General features: G+C 37.6%; 2 protein-coding genes across 2 annotated transcripts; one reads left to right on the top strand and one right to left on the bottom strand.

Moving 5' to 3' along the window:
- The first annotated feature begins 469 nt into the window (after window positions 1-469).
- On the top strand, window positions 470-4,024 carry LOC115959109. Its single transcript, XM_031077411.1, has 3 exons — window positions 470-714; window positions 3,206-3,357; window positions 3,739-4,024. Exons 1-3 carry the CDS (start codon window positions 633-635, stop codon window positions 3,754-3,756), a joined length of 252 nt encoding a protein of 83 aa, XP_030933271.1. The 5' UTR covers window positions 470-632; the 3' UTR covers window positions 3,757-4,024.
- Window positions 4,025-5,790: 1,766 nt separating this feature from the next.
- Window positions 5,791-19,375, bottom strand: LOC115959755 (glutamate synthase [NADH], amyloplastic). The gene is given in 23 exon segments (XM_031078299.1): window positions 5,791-6,398; window positions 6,632-6,889; window positions 7,238-7,505; window positions 7,636-7,941; window positions 8,200-8,468; window positions 8,591-8,809; window positions 9,216-9,769; window positions 9,772-10,816; window positions 11,093-11,254; window positions 11,530-11,684; window positions 11,980-12,849; window positions 13,013-13,482; window positions 13,573-13,643; window positions 13,723-14,066; window positions 14,157-14,336; window positions 14,506-14,609; window positions 15,425-15,534; window positions 16,014-16,110; window positions 16,209-16,309; window positions 16,677-16,829; window positions 17,449-17,562; window positions 17,981-18,100; window positions 18,334-19,375. Coding segments are annotated over 23 exon segments (6,678 nt in total). The 5' UTR covers window positions 18,742-19,375; the 3' UTR covers window positions 5,791-6,098.
- Window positions 19,376-20,153: the final 778 nt, after the last annotated feature.

Here is a 20,153-nt window from a genome sequence, read left to right as displayed (position 1 = left end):
ATACTAATAAATAAATTTGTAATTAATATTTTTGTTTTGTATTTAGAAGTTGACATATCATGCAAGGATTTTGTAGTAAAATTTGTAATACAAAATTGAGATCTATATTTTTTTAATAAATTAGGATTTATAATAGTTACTTTTAATTCAAATTTGTCTTTTTTTCATTCTTAAGTAAGTGGACCTTGTGGGTTCCGGTTAGCATAATTGATAAAGTCTCTGGTTGTTGAATAAAATATTTGGAGTTTAATCCTCACCTATACCAAAAACTGATTGGTGTCTTAGTCTAAAGGTAAAAAATTATCATCAAAAGTAAACGTTATAGGTCGAAACTCCCTCTCAACCAAAAAAAGAAAAAGAAAAAGTAAGTGGACCAAATGGACCGGATACCAAAGTGGACCAAGAGTTTTCCCAAGTATAAGGTGAAGGGTGAAGATTGATAGGTTCAAGATTCTTGACTTGCGTAAAACACACAGAAAAAGAAAAAGAAAAAGAAAAAAAAAAGACAACCAAAACCCGTTATAGGCTTTTCCAAAATCCAAACACGCCCTATACTGCTATACACAGTACGGAAAGAGATTACAAGGTAGAAGGACACAGAGGAAAGAAGGGTAAAGTGGAAGAAGGCGATAATGGGTGCAGAAGGGCATTTATTGAAGAGAATTCCACGCATTAAATTCCCACAGAGACACCCAACTTCCTCAGCTTCTTCAGGTATCTGTCTCTTTCTATTTTCTTTTCAATCTGTTCTTTTTTTTTTCGTCTTTCCTTTGCTTCTTGTTATTTTTATTGTCAGTTTCATATGTTGTTACGACTTCCTTTTGCATATAACAAGTGGTCATTGATTCTTACACGTCTATATTTACATGACACAGTTTAAGAAAGAAATAAGTGGGTCAAAAAGTTCGGGTCAATTTTTGATTCAAAATGCTTTATACTATGGTAGCTTCATGTTTTGTGCATCTCTATTTTGTTGTTTTGTCAAATTAAATACTGGGTCACTCTTGTTTTTTATTTCTAACTTTTTATGTGATTAGTAATTCAGATTTGCTAATTATGTCCAATTTAAGTGTCCATGTTATTTAGATGAATGAGCTGTATGCTACCAAGACTGAACAGATGAGGAATGAGGATGTCTTTGAGCTATTGTTATAAGAAAAGCAACAATGGCATATGGTTTTGTTCGAAGTGTTATACTAGATTGATTGATGTGATTGTATTTATTATGTCTTGTTTGATTCTAGTGGAACATTACAAGAGCAAGGGAAGGCCAGAAAGGGCAGGGTTTTAGATGAGAAAAATGGAGGAGCACAAATAATGTCATAGGATTTTGCAGCCATTTCCAAAAAAAATGTATGATTCATGAAGGATGTGATCGAGTTAAACACAGTATGAGAAGTTAGAGGTGGTAGTAATCGTGATAATGTAAAGGAAAGTAGGCTTCAATGGTTCTCTTGTGCGTAATGTGAAGCTGGGATTTTGGAATATGGGATTAGAGAATACAGGGTATGTGATGGCTTATTAAACTGGCCATTAGTGAGTAGTGTGAAGCTTTGATTATATAACATGGATGCTGCTGATGCAATTATAAATGGAGTGGCAAACCCATGGGGGTTGTGAAAATAGAAATACAATTGGCTTTACAGAAGTTATGATGTTATTTTTTAATGATATGAATATCTAGAAGAACAAAAAGGAAGCCAATGATAGAGCATATGATGAAGCAGAAAAGGAAATATTGGTGATACTTATTAAAGCAATGGGCCTTTTCACTTTTAAGTTCATCCTGTAAGGTGTTGTTCAAGTTTTATCCTGACTGTTAGGAAGTATATAGGTTAAGATGTCTGTCCAAAGCCCAGGAAACTGTTGATTATGACTTTCACTGGTTCTGAAACCTTATATTTTTTCTTTTTCTTTTCCTTTTTATTTTTAAATGAAGAAGCGCTACAAGTGCTGTATACGAGAGGGAAATTATTGAAGTGTCCTAAAACTACTGGAAACACACCAATGGGCACCAGAGGTATACAAAAGAGAAATAAAAATGCAAGAGGTTGAATTATCAAAAGAATAAATAAATGCAAGAGGTTGATAAAATCAAAAAGAGGAAGATTAGATAATGCCAATGCCATCACATTACATCCATGTACCACTTGTAGGCTGACAAGAATGTGGTATCTGGTCTTAGCTAATGAGGAATGTATGTCGATGTTATAATGGAGCAGAGAAGGTTTTGTAGCTGATCCCAAGTAAAGGACGAGGCTTTTCTTTTTCTCATGAAATAGTCTAGTGACTAGCTTGTTGAAAGGAAAAAAAATTAGTAATGCTTCTTTTTAGATTGTATCATATGACTGTTTGTGGGACCACAAATCCATGAAGGTGTCTCTACTGAAATCCAGGTACTTGTAATACTGGTCTGGTCATCAAACCCATGGTTTTTCAATTCAAACAATCTGAAATACATCAATGGCACACGAATGTCATTTTTTATGATGAGTGGCAGTAGTTTTTCATAGTCTGTTGCTCAGTGCTTTGCCTTTCTTCTGTATGCCCATTTAACATTGTTATGCTTAACATTGTAGAAATGGGCTCCTTCAATGATTGTACAAGCAATATCCCTCCTCCTATCTACATTGTGAATCTGATATTTTGCAAATATTTTTCAGACACCCAAATCACAAAATTTGCACTACCAAGAAATGGTTTCAAGCTGGCTTCAATAATTTTGATATACCTAATGGAACTCTCAAGGGAATGGCTTCATCATTGAAGCACATATAACAAATTAGATAATGAGATGCTCTTGGTTGAGCAAGCAACTCTATGTTTAATTGTGTGAAGCTTAATGAAGAGATCTGAAACTTTTTTTGTTTTTGACAAGTAAACTGCTTTTTTCCCCTTGAAAATTTTCTAATTTTAACTGGTACCTACTAGTAATCCTAAGGAGGAAATGTTTTTGGTCAAAAAATTTGTCCATTGATGTATTCTTTGGTATAACTCTGCATTGACACCCCAAGAGAGTCACTCAACTTAAATGCATGTAAGGCGTATCCTCTGACCAACCTTTTTGGCAACTGTTGTAGAAGCATTGTTGCGTTTACTTTTATTGATCTTTAGTACAGATATGCATTATAGCTTTTCTTGTTTGTTTATAAGTGTGCACCTACAAAAATAATTATTTTAGAGTGCCATACTTTTCCATGTATAGGTTCTGCATCTCTAGCTCAACATGCATCAACAAATAAGGACACTTATAAGTCAGATGTTCCAGCAGCACCCATAAACACTGCTGTGGGAGGGAAAGCTACTCTTCAGCCAAAACGTACACCAGTCTCAAACAAGGAGATAGAGGCTATACTGGTAAGATAAATATTCTGTAGAATTATCAAAATTCAAATATTTGGAGTTGGGATAGATCAGAACTGAACCCGACTTCTAAACCTCAAAATGTGCAATGAGGGTGTTTTCCACACACACAGCTAGGTTGCTAGGTAACTTTCCATCTTTTGTGGCAAAATGCCTGCCTAGTAATTGAGCCTTGGAAAGATAAGATTTCCCTGAAATTGTATGCTGGAAAACTCCTTTATTACTACTTGATTTTATGTAATGCATTCATTACCGGAATTCATCACTCTGGTAATAATTAAGGATGTACAAAGATCTATGTAGCATATCAAGTCCCACTAGTAACTTTTCAACTAGAAACTGATATATTGTTTTGTTCCTCTCACTTTTTTCCAGTTGGGTGGATGCGACTGATCTGGCCGAGAATTATTACCATGTAAATGCAATGTCATCAAGGGTATTAATGTACTGTTTTCTATCATTTTGCTAAATAATCAAGCTCTTTAATTACTCTTTTATTGTATAAGTAAGAGAGTTGGAATGTAAAGGAGTTCTGAGGGCAGGATAAATAGACCTTGCTTTGATCTTGCAAAAGTAATAAATGTATATGATTTCCCAGGAAATAATGTGGTTATTTATTCAATGTTCCATAATAATAATAAAAAGGCATTGACTATGATACTTTCGTTGCCTTTTCTTTTTCCTTTTATGATTTCAGTCCATGTATTTTCTTTGCCTCTTGTTTAGGAACTATTCACGTCTGTTAGATTGTGAGTATGAGGCACTGGGCTTCTGATTGTCAACCAATATAATTTGTCATCCACCTAAGCGATGCATCAGGTGTTTGAGTCTAGGAATTGAAGGTAAGGATGTCTACCAACCACCTCTCTCAAACTCCGTCTCCATTGTGTTATGAGTACGATCATTATTTAGCTGGAGGTCCTTTTATTAGACTCCTCCCATGTCCAACGGCAGCCAGTCTTTCAAGATTTTCCTGGGCTTATCAATGCATGTGGGTGCATGTGAGTGAAAAATCTAACTTCAACTCCAACATCTAGGCCTGTTCGGTTCGGTTGTTGAGAACATAAAATCTCAAGATTTATTGTCATTGTTCGGATATTCTGTTGTTAAAGCATGGACATTGTTCGGATATTCTATTGTTTAAATTTCTATCATATATTAGGCGCACAATATCTTTAAAATAATTTTATACTTTCTTATCTAGAAGGGAAGCTATAGAATTCATAATTTGACAACTATGGATATATTTTTAAACGACAAACAAAACAAGCACAAACGTTAATAAATGTATCTTTGGGTGAAATATAAGAATAAGATATATATATATATATATATATTTCTAAAATATAATCTACGTAGTTACTTTTGCAACGAAAAGTTGAACATGTGTGAAATTATAATATTTCACAAAAACAAGATATATGAACATCAACATCTTTTTAAAAGAAAAAAGCTATAGTTCTTGTGTTTTGTGTGAATTATGATATTTATTGGAAATGCGACTGTCGAAAATCTTCAAATAAACAACCAATTTCTTAGAACTTAATGATTTTCATCCAGAAATCAAAAACAAATAACCAAAAAAATCGAACAAGGAAGGGGACTAAAAAATTGGAATAAATATCAAAATGATGTAGAAGGAGCACCATTTTCTATTCCTGCTTAATAAGCACCATAAATAGTTCCTACCAAGTACAAATCAGAAGGAATTAGCAAAATTTCATAAGTTTTATCCCACAAATTAGTTGCTCTGGCAGTCTAATTGGACAGAATGGTTTCACCTTCTCTCTTTTAACAAAAGGAGGCAATGAACCAGAAAATCAACAAGGATATGGTAGGCTTAATTCTAGAGTTATCTAAGATCTTGCTTCCTCTTTTTTTGAAAATTTTCTTTCATTCGATTCCTAGGCAATGTAATAAGATGGCACAGATGTTAGCTGCATGTGCTAAGTATATTAAGGACCCCTGCATTTGGTTAAGGATGAATTATCTGGAAGTGGAACATGTACAACTCTTTCCCTTTTCACTCAAAAAATGTTAGCACATCAATGTGACAATATAGGCATTCCAAATTTCCAGAGGGTTGGGGTTTGGGAGTCTTAAGCAAATGACCCACATATATGACAAGGGGAGTTTTCTTTCCCTTCATCAATTCATTGACCTATTTGAATTTTTAATGAGGAAAAGATGCCCTACACAACCTTTAATAAATTCTACAAGTACATCGCTCAATTATTGCAAAAACATATTAATAAACACAATTCATAGTAATTTAAGATCGCAAGACCAACTCAGATTGTAATGAACTTATTGAAATCAATAGCTCTCATAAATATTATTAATGGACTTCATGAGAGCTATTCATTTCAAATTTGTTGACAGAAGTGCACAAATGGAGATCCAGGCAACTCAGAACTTCAATCAACATAGCATTAAAAAAATTTTAAATTTCCCATACGCAATTCTTTAATCAATAATTTAGAAGCAAAACTGTACATTTTATTCCTTAATAACGATCAAATTTAAAGAACCTATAAACATTATTAATACATAAATTAAACCCAAAATCCTAAAATCTATGTCCAGCCACTTTGAAGCTATTTCTTACTTCTGCAAAAACCTTTGCCGCTACCCAAGGAAATCCACTTTTTCCTCCCACTCCAATTTTTGAATTTATACTTTTTCTATATCTTCTTTCGTTTGAATACTGTATGGGAAAGAATAATTGACGTCACCTATGTCATTACAGTGTGTTTGCTGCTATCTTGGTGCCTCTTGTTAAGGTCATGGTGCCTCTTGATAAGGTCTTCCTTGATAACAGGGCTAACTTCAAGGTCCTTTTCCTCCCTTGTAAGATATTTATCAACCTGTGCAGCAGCTTGCCGGCCTTCAGAGATTGCCCATACTACCAAAGACTGGCCACGCCGACAATCACCTGCAGCAAAGACCCCATCTACATTGGTTGAGAAACGGCCATAGTCTGCCTTGATGTTTGATCGATTGTCTTGCTCCAAACCCAACTTCTCTGCTGCTGTCTGTATAGGCACAAAGCAGAACATCAATGAGCAACTCTCTTTAACAAACCAGGTAAACTCAGTTTTAGACCTCAGCCCCAAGATAACTTGGACCAAGATTTCGTTAGTTAAAAAAAAAGTTAATTAGGCCATTTGTTTTCTTTCAGACTTTGCTCTAGGGAGAAATTCAACTTGGTCACCAGTTTCATTCTAATGATGAATTATAAGGTAATAGCAAAATGAAGAAAACTAACCGGCTCAGGGCCAAGAAATCCCATGGCTAGTAGAACAAGGTCAGCCTCGATGATCTCCTCAGAGCCCTCAACTTCCTTGCGCTGCAACTTCCCACTAGCATCCTTCTCCCATTGGAGACGTACAATTTCAAGCCCTTTGACAACCCCATTCTCATCTCCAATAAATCGCTTGGTCAATACCTCATAAGATCTTGGGTCTTTTCCAAACTTGGTTGCAGCTTCCTGATGCCCATAGTCCACCCGGAATATACGAGGCCACTGCAATCCCAAAATTAAACAAACTAGTTACATAAGCATCTAAACATTTATGTGACAAAGCTCACATTCTGCATACCTTTTTCTTTGAAAATAGAAACCAAATATTTCAACATAAATTCATATTATTTGCAATAAGTTATCAATCTCATGCAAATTTTGTCAACTTTGGAGCAAACAAATGTGCACATAAAGGAATTTGTTGTACAAATGATAACGCTGAAACAATTACTTTTAGTTATCAAATTTGGTTGATGGTCCCTTCAGTATTTAGATGCTTATGTAACTAAAGGAAAAAGCATGACATTAACATGCATCATAAAGGAAATGGTGGGGTAAAGAAAGTTAAACCTGTGGCCAAGGGTTGCCTGGGGCCCTAGTTCGTGGTGGCTCAGGGAGAAGCTCTAGATTTACAATGCTACTACATCCATGACGGATAGATGTCCCTATGCAATCCGTGCCAGTGTCACCTCCACCAATGACCACTACTTTCTTTCCCTTTGCAGAGATGTAGTTACCATCCTGGAGGTTGCTATCAAGCAAGCTTTTAGTATTTGCATGAAGAAACTCCATAGCAAAATGGACTCCTGATAGCTCCCGTCCTGGTACAGAAAGGTCCCTGCACCAAAAATAGCCAGCAATATTGAACATGCACTGATAATGACTAAGTGCAGATAATCGAGTTTCTAGTGGTAAATAGGAACTGAAGACAAATCATTAATGTAATCAATCCACCTACTAAAACTTACCTTGGTTTTGTGGCTCCTACTGCCAAAACAACAGAATCATTCTCCTCTCGGAGCCGATCAAGAGAATACAAGGGATCAGTTCCAACACTAGCATTAACCACAAAATTGACACCTTCTTGAGCCATAAGGTTCACCCGCCGTTGAACTACATCCACTTTGTCAGCCTTCATGTTTGGAACACCATACATCATAAGTCCTCCAATTCTGTCAGCACGCTCATACACAGTCACCGTATGTCCCATTCTGTTTAGCTGATCAGCAGCAGCCAAGCCAGCTGGTCCACTTCCAACAATTGCAACTCTTTTTCTGCAACCATACACATTAATTATATTCATGAAATGGAAAGCAATTATCCATATAGAATCTCTCTTAAAAGAGTAGGGCTATTCTAACTGGGTGATACAAGAAAAAGTAACTTCGTCAGTCAACAATTTAATCAAGGAAAATAATTCCAAATCTCTCCAGTAAAGGAGGGGGAAAAAAAAACCCTCCTCATTGCAAAGAAGGAAAAATTGACAGAAAATACAAAATCATGTTAATATATTCTAAGAAAAAAAGGCATACCCAGTTCTCTTCAGGGGAGGCCGTGGTACCATCCATCCCTCCTCAAAGGCCTTGTCTATAATGGCACATTCAATGCTCTTGATAGATACAGGATTCTCAATAATGCCCAGGACACAAGAACCTTCACAAGGTGCAGGGCACACTCGGCCAGTAAACTCTGGGAAGTTATTTGTCTCAAGGAGACGATCTAATGCCTCACGCCACCTATTTTGGTACACTAACTCATTAAATTCAGGTATTTTGTTTCCAAGAGGACATCCAGAATTCTCCTGCAAAATTTAGAAATAAAGATTTAAATGAGGAAAAGTGCATATGAAAGTTCAAACCCTGATGAAAATATATAGTTGCATACAATTTACGAAAAAGGGGAAAATGAGAGAGTAATTCTTACCTGATGGCAGAAAGGAGTACCGCAGTCCATGCAGCGGGCTGACTGAGTCTTTAAAAGTGGGCCAGGTTCTGATTCCTCCATAACCTCCTTCCAGTCATTCATCCGAACATTAGGATCCCTGTAATGAACACCCTCACGCTCATATGATACAAACCCTCGATGTTTGACTGCATTGGTAACCTGAGTAGGCCTCTTCAATGGTTCAGCCTCTTCTACCTTCTGCAAATATCACCACTAACATCAGACCCTCATATAAGTTATACACACTATACAGGTGAACTAGAAAACTAAGCCTACCAAATGCATAAGCAAGGAGAAACCTCCTTTAGAAGTGAGGTTGTTTTGAAGACTAAAACTTTCCAGTCAAGAAATCAATATGAACAGCTACGGACTTAGCACCATTGCTGAGTTGGAAAGTTATTGATGATTCTCATCTGGATCCACCACTGATACTACTTTATTATCCACCATTAACAACTTGCCACATTGGTAGTTGTGAAATATGTTGTGGATTTTGATTTTATGAACCAGCTAGCTATAAAATTTCTCACGTTTGAGAGAGAGAAAGAGAGGACCAATATTCAGAGTTAAACGTAATGACAAATTACCATCAGAAGAGAATTACCTGATTGGATGTTCCATTAAAAGATGCAGATGCTAACTTCTTAAGCTCTTCAAAAGCATCTTTTTTCAATAATTCTCCCTCATCTTGTTCATCAGCTTCTTCAGAAGCATGTTCAACAGCTTCCTTGGAGGCTTCCTCTGCTTTCATGTTTGCAAGAACCCGTTTATACTCCCTAGGGAAAACTTTAATGAATTTAGGCAGAAGATTCTCAAAGTTAACAAGTATTTCTTTGGCAAGCTGGCTGTTTGTGTGACGCTGATGTTGCTGTATCATCATTCTAAGAGTCATTATATCCTCTTCTTGTTCAACTTTATCAAGATCTACAAGCTCAGTATTGCATCGAGATTGGAATTTTCCATCCACATCAAGAACATATGCAATACCACCGCTCATACCTGCAGCAAAATTTCTGCCAGTTTTTCCAAGTACAACAACAGTCCCACCAGTCATGTACTCACATCCATGATCACCAACTCCTTCAACAACGGCCTTAGCCCCAGAATTACGAACACAAAATCTTTCTGCTGCCATCCCATTGAAATATGCCTCCCCACTGTTGCGCCATAGAGAGCCACATTACCTATTACAATGTTTTCTTTTGGATCAAACTTGCTTTCCCTTGGAGGATAAACTACAATCTTGCCACCAGATAACCCTTTACCGACATAGTCATTGCTGTCACCTTCAAGCTCCAGTGTTATTCCAGGGCAGAGGAATGCTCCAAGGCTCTGACCTGCACTTCCAGTGAATTTGATATGGATGGTATCTGCAGGAAGCCCTGCCATTTGATAGCGTTTAGTCACTTCGTGACTAAGCATTGTTCCAACAGCACGGTTCACATTGTAGATTGGTGTTTCAATGTACACAGGAAGACTCTTTTCTAATGCAGCTGTAGACAGTGAAATAAGTTCTTGGTCCAGTGCCATATCCAAGCCATGATCCTGTTTCTGGACACAGTACTGTGCAGCTTCAGGTCGAAGTTCAGCAGCAGGTCTAAGTACTAAAGAGAGATCAATATTGTCCAGCTTCTCATTGTTCTTAGTCACTTGTTTATCCACTTCAAGCATATCTGAACGGCCAACCATCTCTCTTACAGTTCGAAGTCCAAGTTGTGACATAATTTCCCTCATTTCCTCTGCTACCATGAAGAAAAAGTTAATAACATGTTCCGGTTCTCCAGCAAATTTCTCTCGAAGTACTGGATCTTGGGTAGCAATGCCCACAGGGCAGGTATTCTTGTGGCACTTTCGCATCATGATGCAGCCAAGAGTAATGAGAGGTGCTGTGCTGAAGCCAAATTCTTCAGCACCAAGAAGTGCAGCTATGGCCACATCTCTTCCAGTTTTAAGTTGGCCATCTGTCTGGAGAACTGTTCGACCACGAAGGTCATTAGCAACCAATGTCTGGTGAGTTTCGGCCAAACCAAGTTCCCATGGGAGCCCAGCATTCTTGATTCCAGTCCATCTAGAGGCCCCTGTTCCTCCATCATGACCTGAGATCAGAACGTGGTCAGCATGCCCCTTCACCACTCCACTAGCAACTACTCCCACGCCAGCTTCAGATACCAACTTCACACTAATTCGAGCTGCGGGGTTGGAGTTCTACAAATCAAAGGAAAGACATCAGATGGCCTACAACTCCATTAATCAATTAAAAGTACACAAATTTCAAACCCCATTTTCCTGAAAAAGATTCAGTTTACATCTAGACTCATTGTTTATTTCTACCCAATAGCAAAACCAATAGTCTAACAAATGGAAGGGAGCTGAACAAAAGAACACAAATAAGCAGCTTATAAGGTCTTTCAGTGGAGGAAGGGGGATACAATGAAGTACATTTACCAAAGAAACAGGCATAGGAACAGCATGTGCACAAACCTTAAGATCATGAATTAATTGGGCAAGATCTTCAATTGAATAAATATCATGATGTGGAGGAGGACTTATAAGTCCCACCCCAGCAGTAGAATTTCTGGTGACCGCAATTTCTCCTACAACTTTGTGTCCAGGAAGCTCACCTCCTTCACCAGGCTTGGCCCCCTGAGCAATGACAAAGATCGAAGTTAAAACAACATCAATTACAAAGAATAAACAAACTCAGTTCTTATTTAACCTCACCAAATGCCAAATGCACATGTCAAAAAAAGATGTAAAGGCACCCAGAGGTGCTTTGCAGACACATCATCATCTGCCATGAACACAGATCCATAAACAAGAGGAACCTCCGTTCCAATAGGAATATAGGGGCCAAATAGGAATGTATGAACATCAAAAGACATAAACTGAAGTTCAAACGTATAACATCAAACAGGTACCTGAGCCATTTTTATCTGTAATTCATCAGCATTAGTAAGGTAATAACTCGAAACTCCAAATCTCCCACTTGCAACCTGCTTAATTGCACTCCTTTTTGGGTTCCTTGAGCCATCTGCAAGAGGCTCCATGCGAGATGGCTGCTCACCTCCCTCACCTTCAGCGAAATTCAAATGAAGAATTAGTAATTTGAAAATATCATTAGTCCTTTTCTCCTAAAATAAAATAAAATAAAATAAAATAAAAATTCATGTGTAAGAAATTACACATAAAAAGCTTTAAAAAAAAGCTCATTACATAAGCAATGCAAAAAAGATCAATTCCAAAGCCTGATTCAATCGTCACCAAACTCCCACGTATGAATGTTATAGTATTTAGCTGAACCTTGACCAAACACTAAGTAAGTACTCTAGTTAAATGTGGGGACATTATAAAGGTAGTAAAAAGCAAACCTGTATTCGACTTTCCTCCAATCTTATTCATAGCAATAGCCAATGTTGTGTGTGCCTCCAATGATATTGATCCATAACTCATGGCCCCAGTACAGAACCGTTTGACAATTTCGCTGGCAGGTTCCACTTCATCCAAAGGAACTTTTTCCTTTGCCTCTTTAAATTTCAAGAGCCCCCGCAAATTGCAGCCTTTATTCAACTCATGAATAAGCTTGGAATATTCTTTGTAGGCAGCTACACTGTTAGTTCGGGCAGCCTCTTGCAGCTTTGCTATGGCAAGGGGATCATTCAAGTGAAGTTCACCACCTTTCCTCCAATGATAATTCCCTGGGTTTGGCAGTGCAACAGCTTCCGCACTTCCAGGAGGGAAAGCTCGAGAAGGAAATGCCAACTCATGCAGATGAAGCGCATCACGTGCAAGCATCTCAAATGTTGCACCCTCAACTCTACTTGGGGTTCCTGCAAAGCACCTGTCGATCACTTCTGATGAAAGACCCAGTGCTTCAAAAATCTGAGCACCCTTATAAGATGCCAAAGTTGATATCCCCATCTTGGCAAGAACCTTCATCATTCCATAGTTGCTTGCTTTGAAGTACCTCTTTACCAGTTCTTCCTTGGAGTGAAACTCACCACTTGCTTTCGGTGGGATCTTTCCATCAACCTGCAATCTCCAAACAGCTTCTATAGCCAAGTATGGGCATATACCATCTGCACCAAATCCAACCAGTGTACAGAAATGGTGTACTTCACGTGGCTCAGCAGTTTCAACTATCAACCCAACTTGAGTTCGCTCAAGCTTTTTAACTAGATGTTGATGTACAGCACCAACAGCCAAGAGGGAGCTTACAGCAACACGCTTAGGTGAGAAAGCTACAAATCCAACAAGGAAAAATAAATCACTCAGAAAGCCATGGTTTTCCATCAAGTATCTGTTAAATGCAATTAAATGTAACTCAGCTCAACTCAAATCAACTACAAATGCTTAATTTATTGGATGAAATTAAATGTACTAAAAAAGGAGAGAATGTTATACCTCTGTCAGAAAGCACAAGTAATGTATAACCCTCCTTAATTGCATCATGTGCTTCAGCACATATCCTATCCAGTGTCTCCTCCAGTCCCTTGCTACCTCGGTCCTTAGAATAAGTTATGTCTAGAACTTTGCTTTGCCAACCTCTATAATTCATCTTTTTTATTGCTTCTGTTTCTTCGATAGATAAAAGAGGACCTTTTAAAGAAAGACGATGACATTGTTCTTCAGTGGTCTCCGTCAGGTCACCTTCTGGACCAATCATGCATTCCATGGAGGTGACTATCTTCTCCCGAATAGGATCAATTGGAGGATTTGTTACTTGGGCAAACATTTGCTTGAAGTACTCAAAAGTGAGCTTTTCTCTGTTAGACATTACAGCCAAGGGAGTATCATTTCCCATAGAACCAAGGGCTTCTACACCATCTTTTGCCATGGGTAGCAACAACATTTCCAAAGCTTCAACAGTGTAACTACATAGGGATGCAACAATTAGTAAATCATTCCTGGCAAGTGTAAAATTCAAGAAAGCAATAGCATTTGCAGGACAGAGATTTACATACCCAAAAGCTTTCAATGGAGCCAGTAAACCATGAATGCCCATGTTTTCCATGTTGCCATCATTGCTAGACGCCTAAAGTAAGAAAATACATTAACCAAAATGAGAATTTCTCACAATAGAAAATTAAAGAGAACAGTATTCTCATACTTACAGGAATCACTCCCGCAATAAGAGGAAGGGCCCTTTCAGATTCATGAACAGAGTCAACTATATCCTTGAGTTCAATTTTTTGCCTTTTAAGCCACTCGCCATAAGGCCTTGCCAGTGAGTATTGCTGCTTCAAGGCGTCATCATCAACAACAATATGCTTCTCAAAATCCACTAAAAGCATCATGCCAGGGTTTAGCCTGCCTTTCCTACTCACATCTTCAGGTGGAATGTCTACTACACCAACTTCACTGGCCATGATAACTCGTCCACTGTGGGTGACATAGAAACGTCCAGGTCGCAGCCCATTGCGGTCCAAAGTTGCTCCCAGATAGCGGCCATCAGTAACTGCAAATGATTTCACATATATAGCTGAAAAATTAGATAATATTTATTATAAAGATTTGGAGAGAGTGCAAAAATTGCTAGAATTATTACATGATATAAGAGCTGGGCCATCCCATGGCTCCATCAGAGCTGAGAAATATTCATACAGTGCCTTTCGATCAGAGTCCATATTCTTGTCATTTTGCCATGCTTCAGGAATCATCATCATAATTGCTTCAGGAAGACTTCTACCAGCTCGAACCAGAAGCTCAAGGACGCCATCAAAAGCTCCTATGGACATAAAAAATAAAAAAATAAAAAAGTCATATAAAGGCACATCATAATATGATAAGATCATAAACAGAACTTATAATGCATCTAACCGTTTCACCTTCATAACCTTCAAGCAAGAACTTATATATGAATGCATATATACAAGATATCAAGCTAAAAAGTTCACCTGAATCAGATGAACTGGCATCAACAATTGGTAGAAGCATCTTTAACTCATTAGTTGAGAGACCAAGCTCCTTACACTTTAATAGACCCTCACGGGCCTTCATCCTGAGTAAAACATAAAATGTGTCAGTCCATTCACTATTCTGGAACCAGAGAGAGAGAGAGAGAAATCAGCTTTGACAGGACCATATGCTGTAAATCAGCCAGCTATGGCCTATGTGTTTTTCACAGTTTCCCTCGTTTTAGTAATTTTGTGAATTAACAGAATGCACACACAGTGGTTGGCAAGGTTTTAGACACAGATTTAGACTATGGTGATTGTCTCATAAACAAACTCAAGTTCTTTCCCAAGTGGATTTTTAAAGATTCCTTTATTTATTCCTTGCAGTCAAAAATGAGCTTACAGACTGTAATTCTGGAGTATCCTCCAGATATCATATGCCTGTTCAAGAAGTCATTAACTGAGCAGCGTCGATGAGAACTGTATCTTATGAAGCATCATTAAACACTTACATTTACTTCAACTCTCATAAAGCGCATTCAGATAAAAAGTGGCTTTTCTGATTGATCTTCACCGGCATATGTTATAAGCAACCAATCAAAGGACAAGCACATTCACAACATTACTAAAATTTGAATTACAAGTTTACCCAATGACAATAATGGCAAAACATCAGTAGGAAATGTTCTTGTGAGATGACATCACAATTATTAACTCCAGCCATGAACAAGCATTCTTGACAGGAAATAAAGGAACCGTGTCTAAATCAAGGTGCATTGCTAATGTATCAATCACAAACTGATTTAACAAGACATGCATAGTTTTATGTTCAGAAGGATCTTTATTAGTTATACAGTACATCATTCAATCCCACCATTCACTAAGAACATAACCAAAACCCTTTTGTTCAACAACATACCAGTTTACATTGCCTCTAAGAGTGTTAATTTCTCCATTGTGGCCCAAGACACGCATAGGTTGAGCACGATCCCAGCTAGGAAATGTATTTGTTGAGAATCGAGAGTGGATCTGCACCAACAATCAAAAGAACCAAGATTGTCATGGGCAATCCAATCTACCATATTCAGAGTATAATAAGTGGATGTGGAAACAGCATAGATGAAATTTTTTTTAGGCACTAATGCAACGCCATTATAAATCTTGGAAAACCTAAGCTAGTTTGATCAACACAATTTCTTTCCCACCACTCGATTGAAAAATCTCATCCCCAATAACTGATCACAAAGAGCACTGCACCTAGTTTCTCTGCAAACATGATTATCTTGATAATGAAGCTTTCTTACCAACTCACCCAAAGCATCTAATCCAGCATCCAAATTCAAACAGTAATCAAGGGAGTGGAAGAACTTAAGAGATCATTCAAACCTCAATGCCTCAGAAGTCTTTCCTCAACCTTGCACTTCTTCAGTTACCGGTTGTTCCCATGCTGTTTGTTGGAGTATGAAGTTAGTGTAGAGAGAAGAAAAGTGAATGGATAAAATATTTACCAGGGCCATGTAGCTCGTAAACCTTTCATTGCCAATATCTGCGTAATAATAATCCTTCAACTGAATTGGCTTTAACTGACCTTTGTAAACAACAGTCCTGCACAAATCAGGTAAAGAAATGAACAATGTTATTGGAAGGAGGCAAAGAAACTAGATGATATACTACCTAGTGATTTGGCTTTCCAAAAAGCTCACCTTGAGGAAAGTGAACAGATATAGAAGTCCTTGGCACCCCCATACTCAAGGTTTAAAGCAGCTCTTAAAGCAATCATTGAAACCCTTCTCAGTATGTACATCTGTGGAGAAAGCAATGAAAACAAGCATTAACTACAGGAGAATGCTATCAAATTTGTTCCCACATTAACTATAAAAAATAAATTGAAGTACAAATAATCAAACCCTTTGTTTCCTTTGTGCCCAAAAAATTCAGGTTGGTTTGAATCATCAAATCATGCAACATTTTTCTTTTACCAACTCAATTCTCAAAATGAGTTCCTAGTTGAAAACATATGCTTTGCTCCGAAAAATTGACAATTGGGAAAACAAAACTATCGATGTGATTAAGAAAAAAGCATTCTCCTAACAATATTGCTGCATAAGAATCATGCCTTCCACCTTCAACCTCTATAACTAACTTGTAGGGTATCAGAAAAAGGAATGTACCTGCTGCTCCAAATCAACTTGTGACTCAGGAGCTGGGGTAAGGAACACTTGCTCAACCACAGGTTCTGTTTGCAAGGCAGACTGGCCCAGATCTGTGTTATCTGTTGGCACACGTCGCCACCCAAGAACAGTATGCCCAAGAGACTCCGCAACCTTCAAAAAAAGATTTTCATAAATATTCCCACCAAAAAGATAAAATCATTAGAAGAAGCAGATGAGAAAGTAAAGAAAGCAAATTGGACATGGTGAAGCATAAGCAGGTATGCAGTAAAAACCACTTTCAATGAACATGAAATCCACTGAGGAGACCACATAAATAGCAAAGAAGTTATATTCATAGGACCACAGTCCATCTGGCTAATATACATTGTAAGTGATATAGGCATGGGCATGGGGGTGAAGTGAAGGGTTAATCTCCTCCAATAAAGACAGGCATAAGAAGACCACCTACTAATCAATGTCAAGTTTCACGTTGAATCAAAAAGGGATTTCCACCTTCCAGCTATCAACAGAAAACAGCTGGGAAATTTCTTTTCAAACCAAGTAAGTTCCATGCAAATAAGGAAATATTACTGCACTAGTAAAAAGAGTGGTCCGTTCAAATTGAACAACTAAATTGGAAGTGTTACAGGATCAAACAAATGCAGTTTGAGATAAGAACAACAAAGTAACTGACAGTGTATGTATGACACGCAGCAATTAAACTGTATGATTGGTGAAAATGGATAAGAACCCCTCGAAGGCAAAACATTAAACCTCCAATCAAAATTACCTTTGTAAATACATTTTTGCTTTCATCCCTTCGAGTATCAGACGAGGGCAAAAAGAACATGCCAACAGCATATTCACCTGGTGATGGAAGCTCAAACCCAAGATCCTTAGCAGCCTAAACAAAAAACCAACCAAGCATCAATCAAATTAAATCTTACCCAACAAATAAATAAATCCCAAATTCAACTAACATAGATCAATTTTCCTAATTGCTAATCATTAAATAAAAAATAAAATAAAAAAAATCAGAGGCTCTTGAACAAGAACAAATTTTTAGGATTTTCAAAAAATATTGAAACTTTTTCCCGTGAAAAATGTCTCCAGAACAGGGACCACTAGAAACAAGCAAGTAAAAGAAAAAAAAAAAGGAAATTTAATCCAATACCACACTGAGAAGAAAAAAAAAACAATTTTTTTCGCTAAAAATCAGTCAAAATAAACAGAAACCAACAAATAGAAATTGCAAAGTAGGTGAAAAATAAAACTAATCCTAAATAGAATCCAAATACTTTTTTTGTATTTATATACAGTACCTCCTTGTAGAATTGGTGAGGAAGAGCGACAAGAATCCCAGCCCCATCACCGGTATTGGCTTCACAGCCACAAGCTCCTCTATGTGCCATACGTACCAACATTTCCAAAGCATCAGTTACCTACAAAAACCATTAAAAACCCATTAAAGCTATAAAGTCTTTAACACACACACACACCCACCCACAAATCCAACAACCCCCAATCAAAAACACCCAACACCCACTTCAGCTACAAAACAAACACGCACGCCCACAAATTACATAGCTTTTAAATTCACATGCACAAAATCAAAAATATTTCACACATGCATGCAAATACACAAGCACACATACATACATACATACATACATACCGTTTTGCGGCTACTTTCGCCGGATAACTCCGCGACGAACCCGACCCCGCACGAGTCCTTATCAAACGATGGGTCGTATAACCCGAGGGGCTTTTCGGGCACAGAAGACAATGCGGAGCGGACTTTTCCGACCAGGAGCTTCGGCGTCCGGCCAGGTCCATCCGACTGCCAGAAATGGAGCCTTACCGACCCGGAAGCTCTCAATCGGGTCCCCAAAAACTTCTTGTCTAATACATTCACCGACGACGACGACGACTTCTTCGCCGCCGCCGAGCACCGAGTATTGAACCAGGTTATCGGGGCGGCATTGAGTTTCGGTTTCGGTTGGTTCGAGGACTTTTTAAGCGAAAGCTGAGGAGAGGAAGAACCGGTTCGGAGATGGAAAATCGAACCCGAACTCGCTAACATTTTCGGGAATTATCGAAAGTCCAATATTAGCTAGATTCCCGATTCTGTTATATACCTCAAAATTTAAAGAAATTTGGAGCTCTTTTAGGAGCCTAAATCGGATCTAAGTATTTTAGTCCAAATAAGATTGAAATACAAGATCCAGATAAACTCAAATCTGAGCGAAGAAACAAAGATAGACTTCGAGAGAGAGAGTTTCACTATTTTTTTTTTTCCCTCTCTCTCTCTGCTTCTTTTTTTTTTTTTTTTTTAAATATATTTACGATAAGATTCACAGATCTAAACGGTTCAGCTTCGTTCTCCGCCAAACCAAATGGCTTTTTTTTTGCAGAGACAAATCCGTTTGATTCAGAGACAAATACAGGTAGTTTATTGAAATTTAAAAAACAATAACAATAATTTTCACACACGCTATTTTCAGAGAGAATATCCTAGTCACGTGCAGAGAGAAATATATATGGTTGTTGAGGTTCGAATCGAGGTATAGCCAGCCTAAACAAACCAACCAAACGCCGACTTTCCCGGGAAACGAACAGCACACTAAGAAAGAGAGAGAGGGAAAGACTAAGCGAGAGAAACAGAGAAAGCACAGAGAGAAAGAAAGAGAAGGAGATTTTGAGTTCTCTTTGAAGAGACAGGCCTAGCTGTGATTATATAGAGAAGAGAGAACTTAGAAAAAGATGGCTTTGGTCTTTGAAAAAAAAAAAATGGCTTTGGGGGCATGTGGTGACCCCACACCACAAATTATTTTACAATATTATTACAGTGTGTCACTGATGAATTAAACTAGTGTAATGCTATCGTCACAAATTATTTAATAATACTTTATAAAATGTTTATGTTTTCAGTTTTTAATTGATTTTCATCTAAACCATGAGCATTATCTTTTTTTATTGATAAACTCTCTGATAGTTGAATAAAATATTTAAAACTCAATCTCTATCTACACCAATTATCGATTAATATATTAGTATAAGGATAATGAGTTATCATTAAACAGATAAACCTTCCTCAAAAAAAAAAAATAATCACTTACTATATACAAAATCTTGGAAAAATAGATGTGATTTTAGCTCTTTTTTTTTTTTCTTTTTAGAGGTTTTACTGATACGAGACGTGACAGATTGGAATACGACTTTGTGACACGTGGGATTTGGCCTATGCGGCACGCGACAGCCGCTCATGGTGGGTCCCAATTGTGGGCTTCGGTTCGGGGTATAAGAGTAGACTTACTAGACTCAGTAGATATATATGGGAGTTTTGGACGTATACGTTTTTTTTTTTTTTTATTCCTAATTTAATAAATATGGACGAATAAAAAAAATTATTAGAATTTTTTTTTTAAGTACAAGACGATGGCTTTTCTTTTTTTTTTTTCCTCCAGATGTTTCAAGCCCGGCCACTCGCCATAA

Source organism: Quercus lobata, chromosome 9, assembly GCF_001633185.2.
Source record: "Quercus lobata isolate SW786 chromosome 9, ValleyOak3.0 Primary Assembly, whole genome shotgun sequence".
NCBI classification, from domain to species: Eukaryota; Viridiplantae; Streptophyta; class Magnoliopsida; order Fagales; family Fagaceae; genus Quercus; species Quercus lobata.
This window is presented reverse-complemented; position numbering and strand designations above follow the sequence as displayed.

What these genes read in the sequence shown, in the direction of transcription:
- LOC115959109 (XM_031077411.1), top strand. Translation starts at nt 633, where the DNA reads ATGGGTGCAGAAGGGCATTTATTGAAGAGAATTCCACGCATTAAATTC. An exon ending in AACTTCCTCAGCTTCTTCAG is followed by an intron (nt 715 to 3,205) that starts GTATCTGTCTCT and finishes TTCCATGTATAG; the next exon opens with GTTCTGCATCTCTAGCTCAA.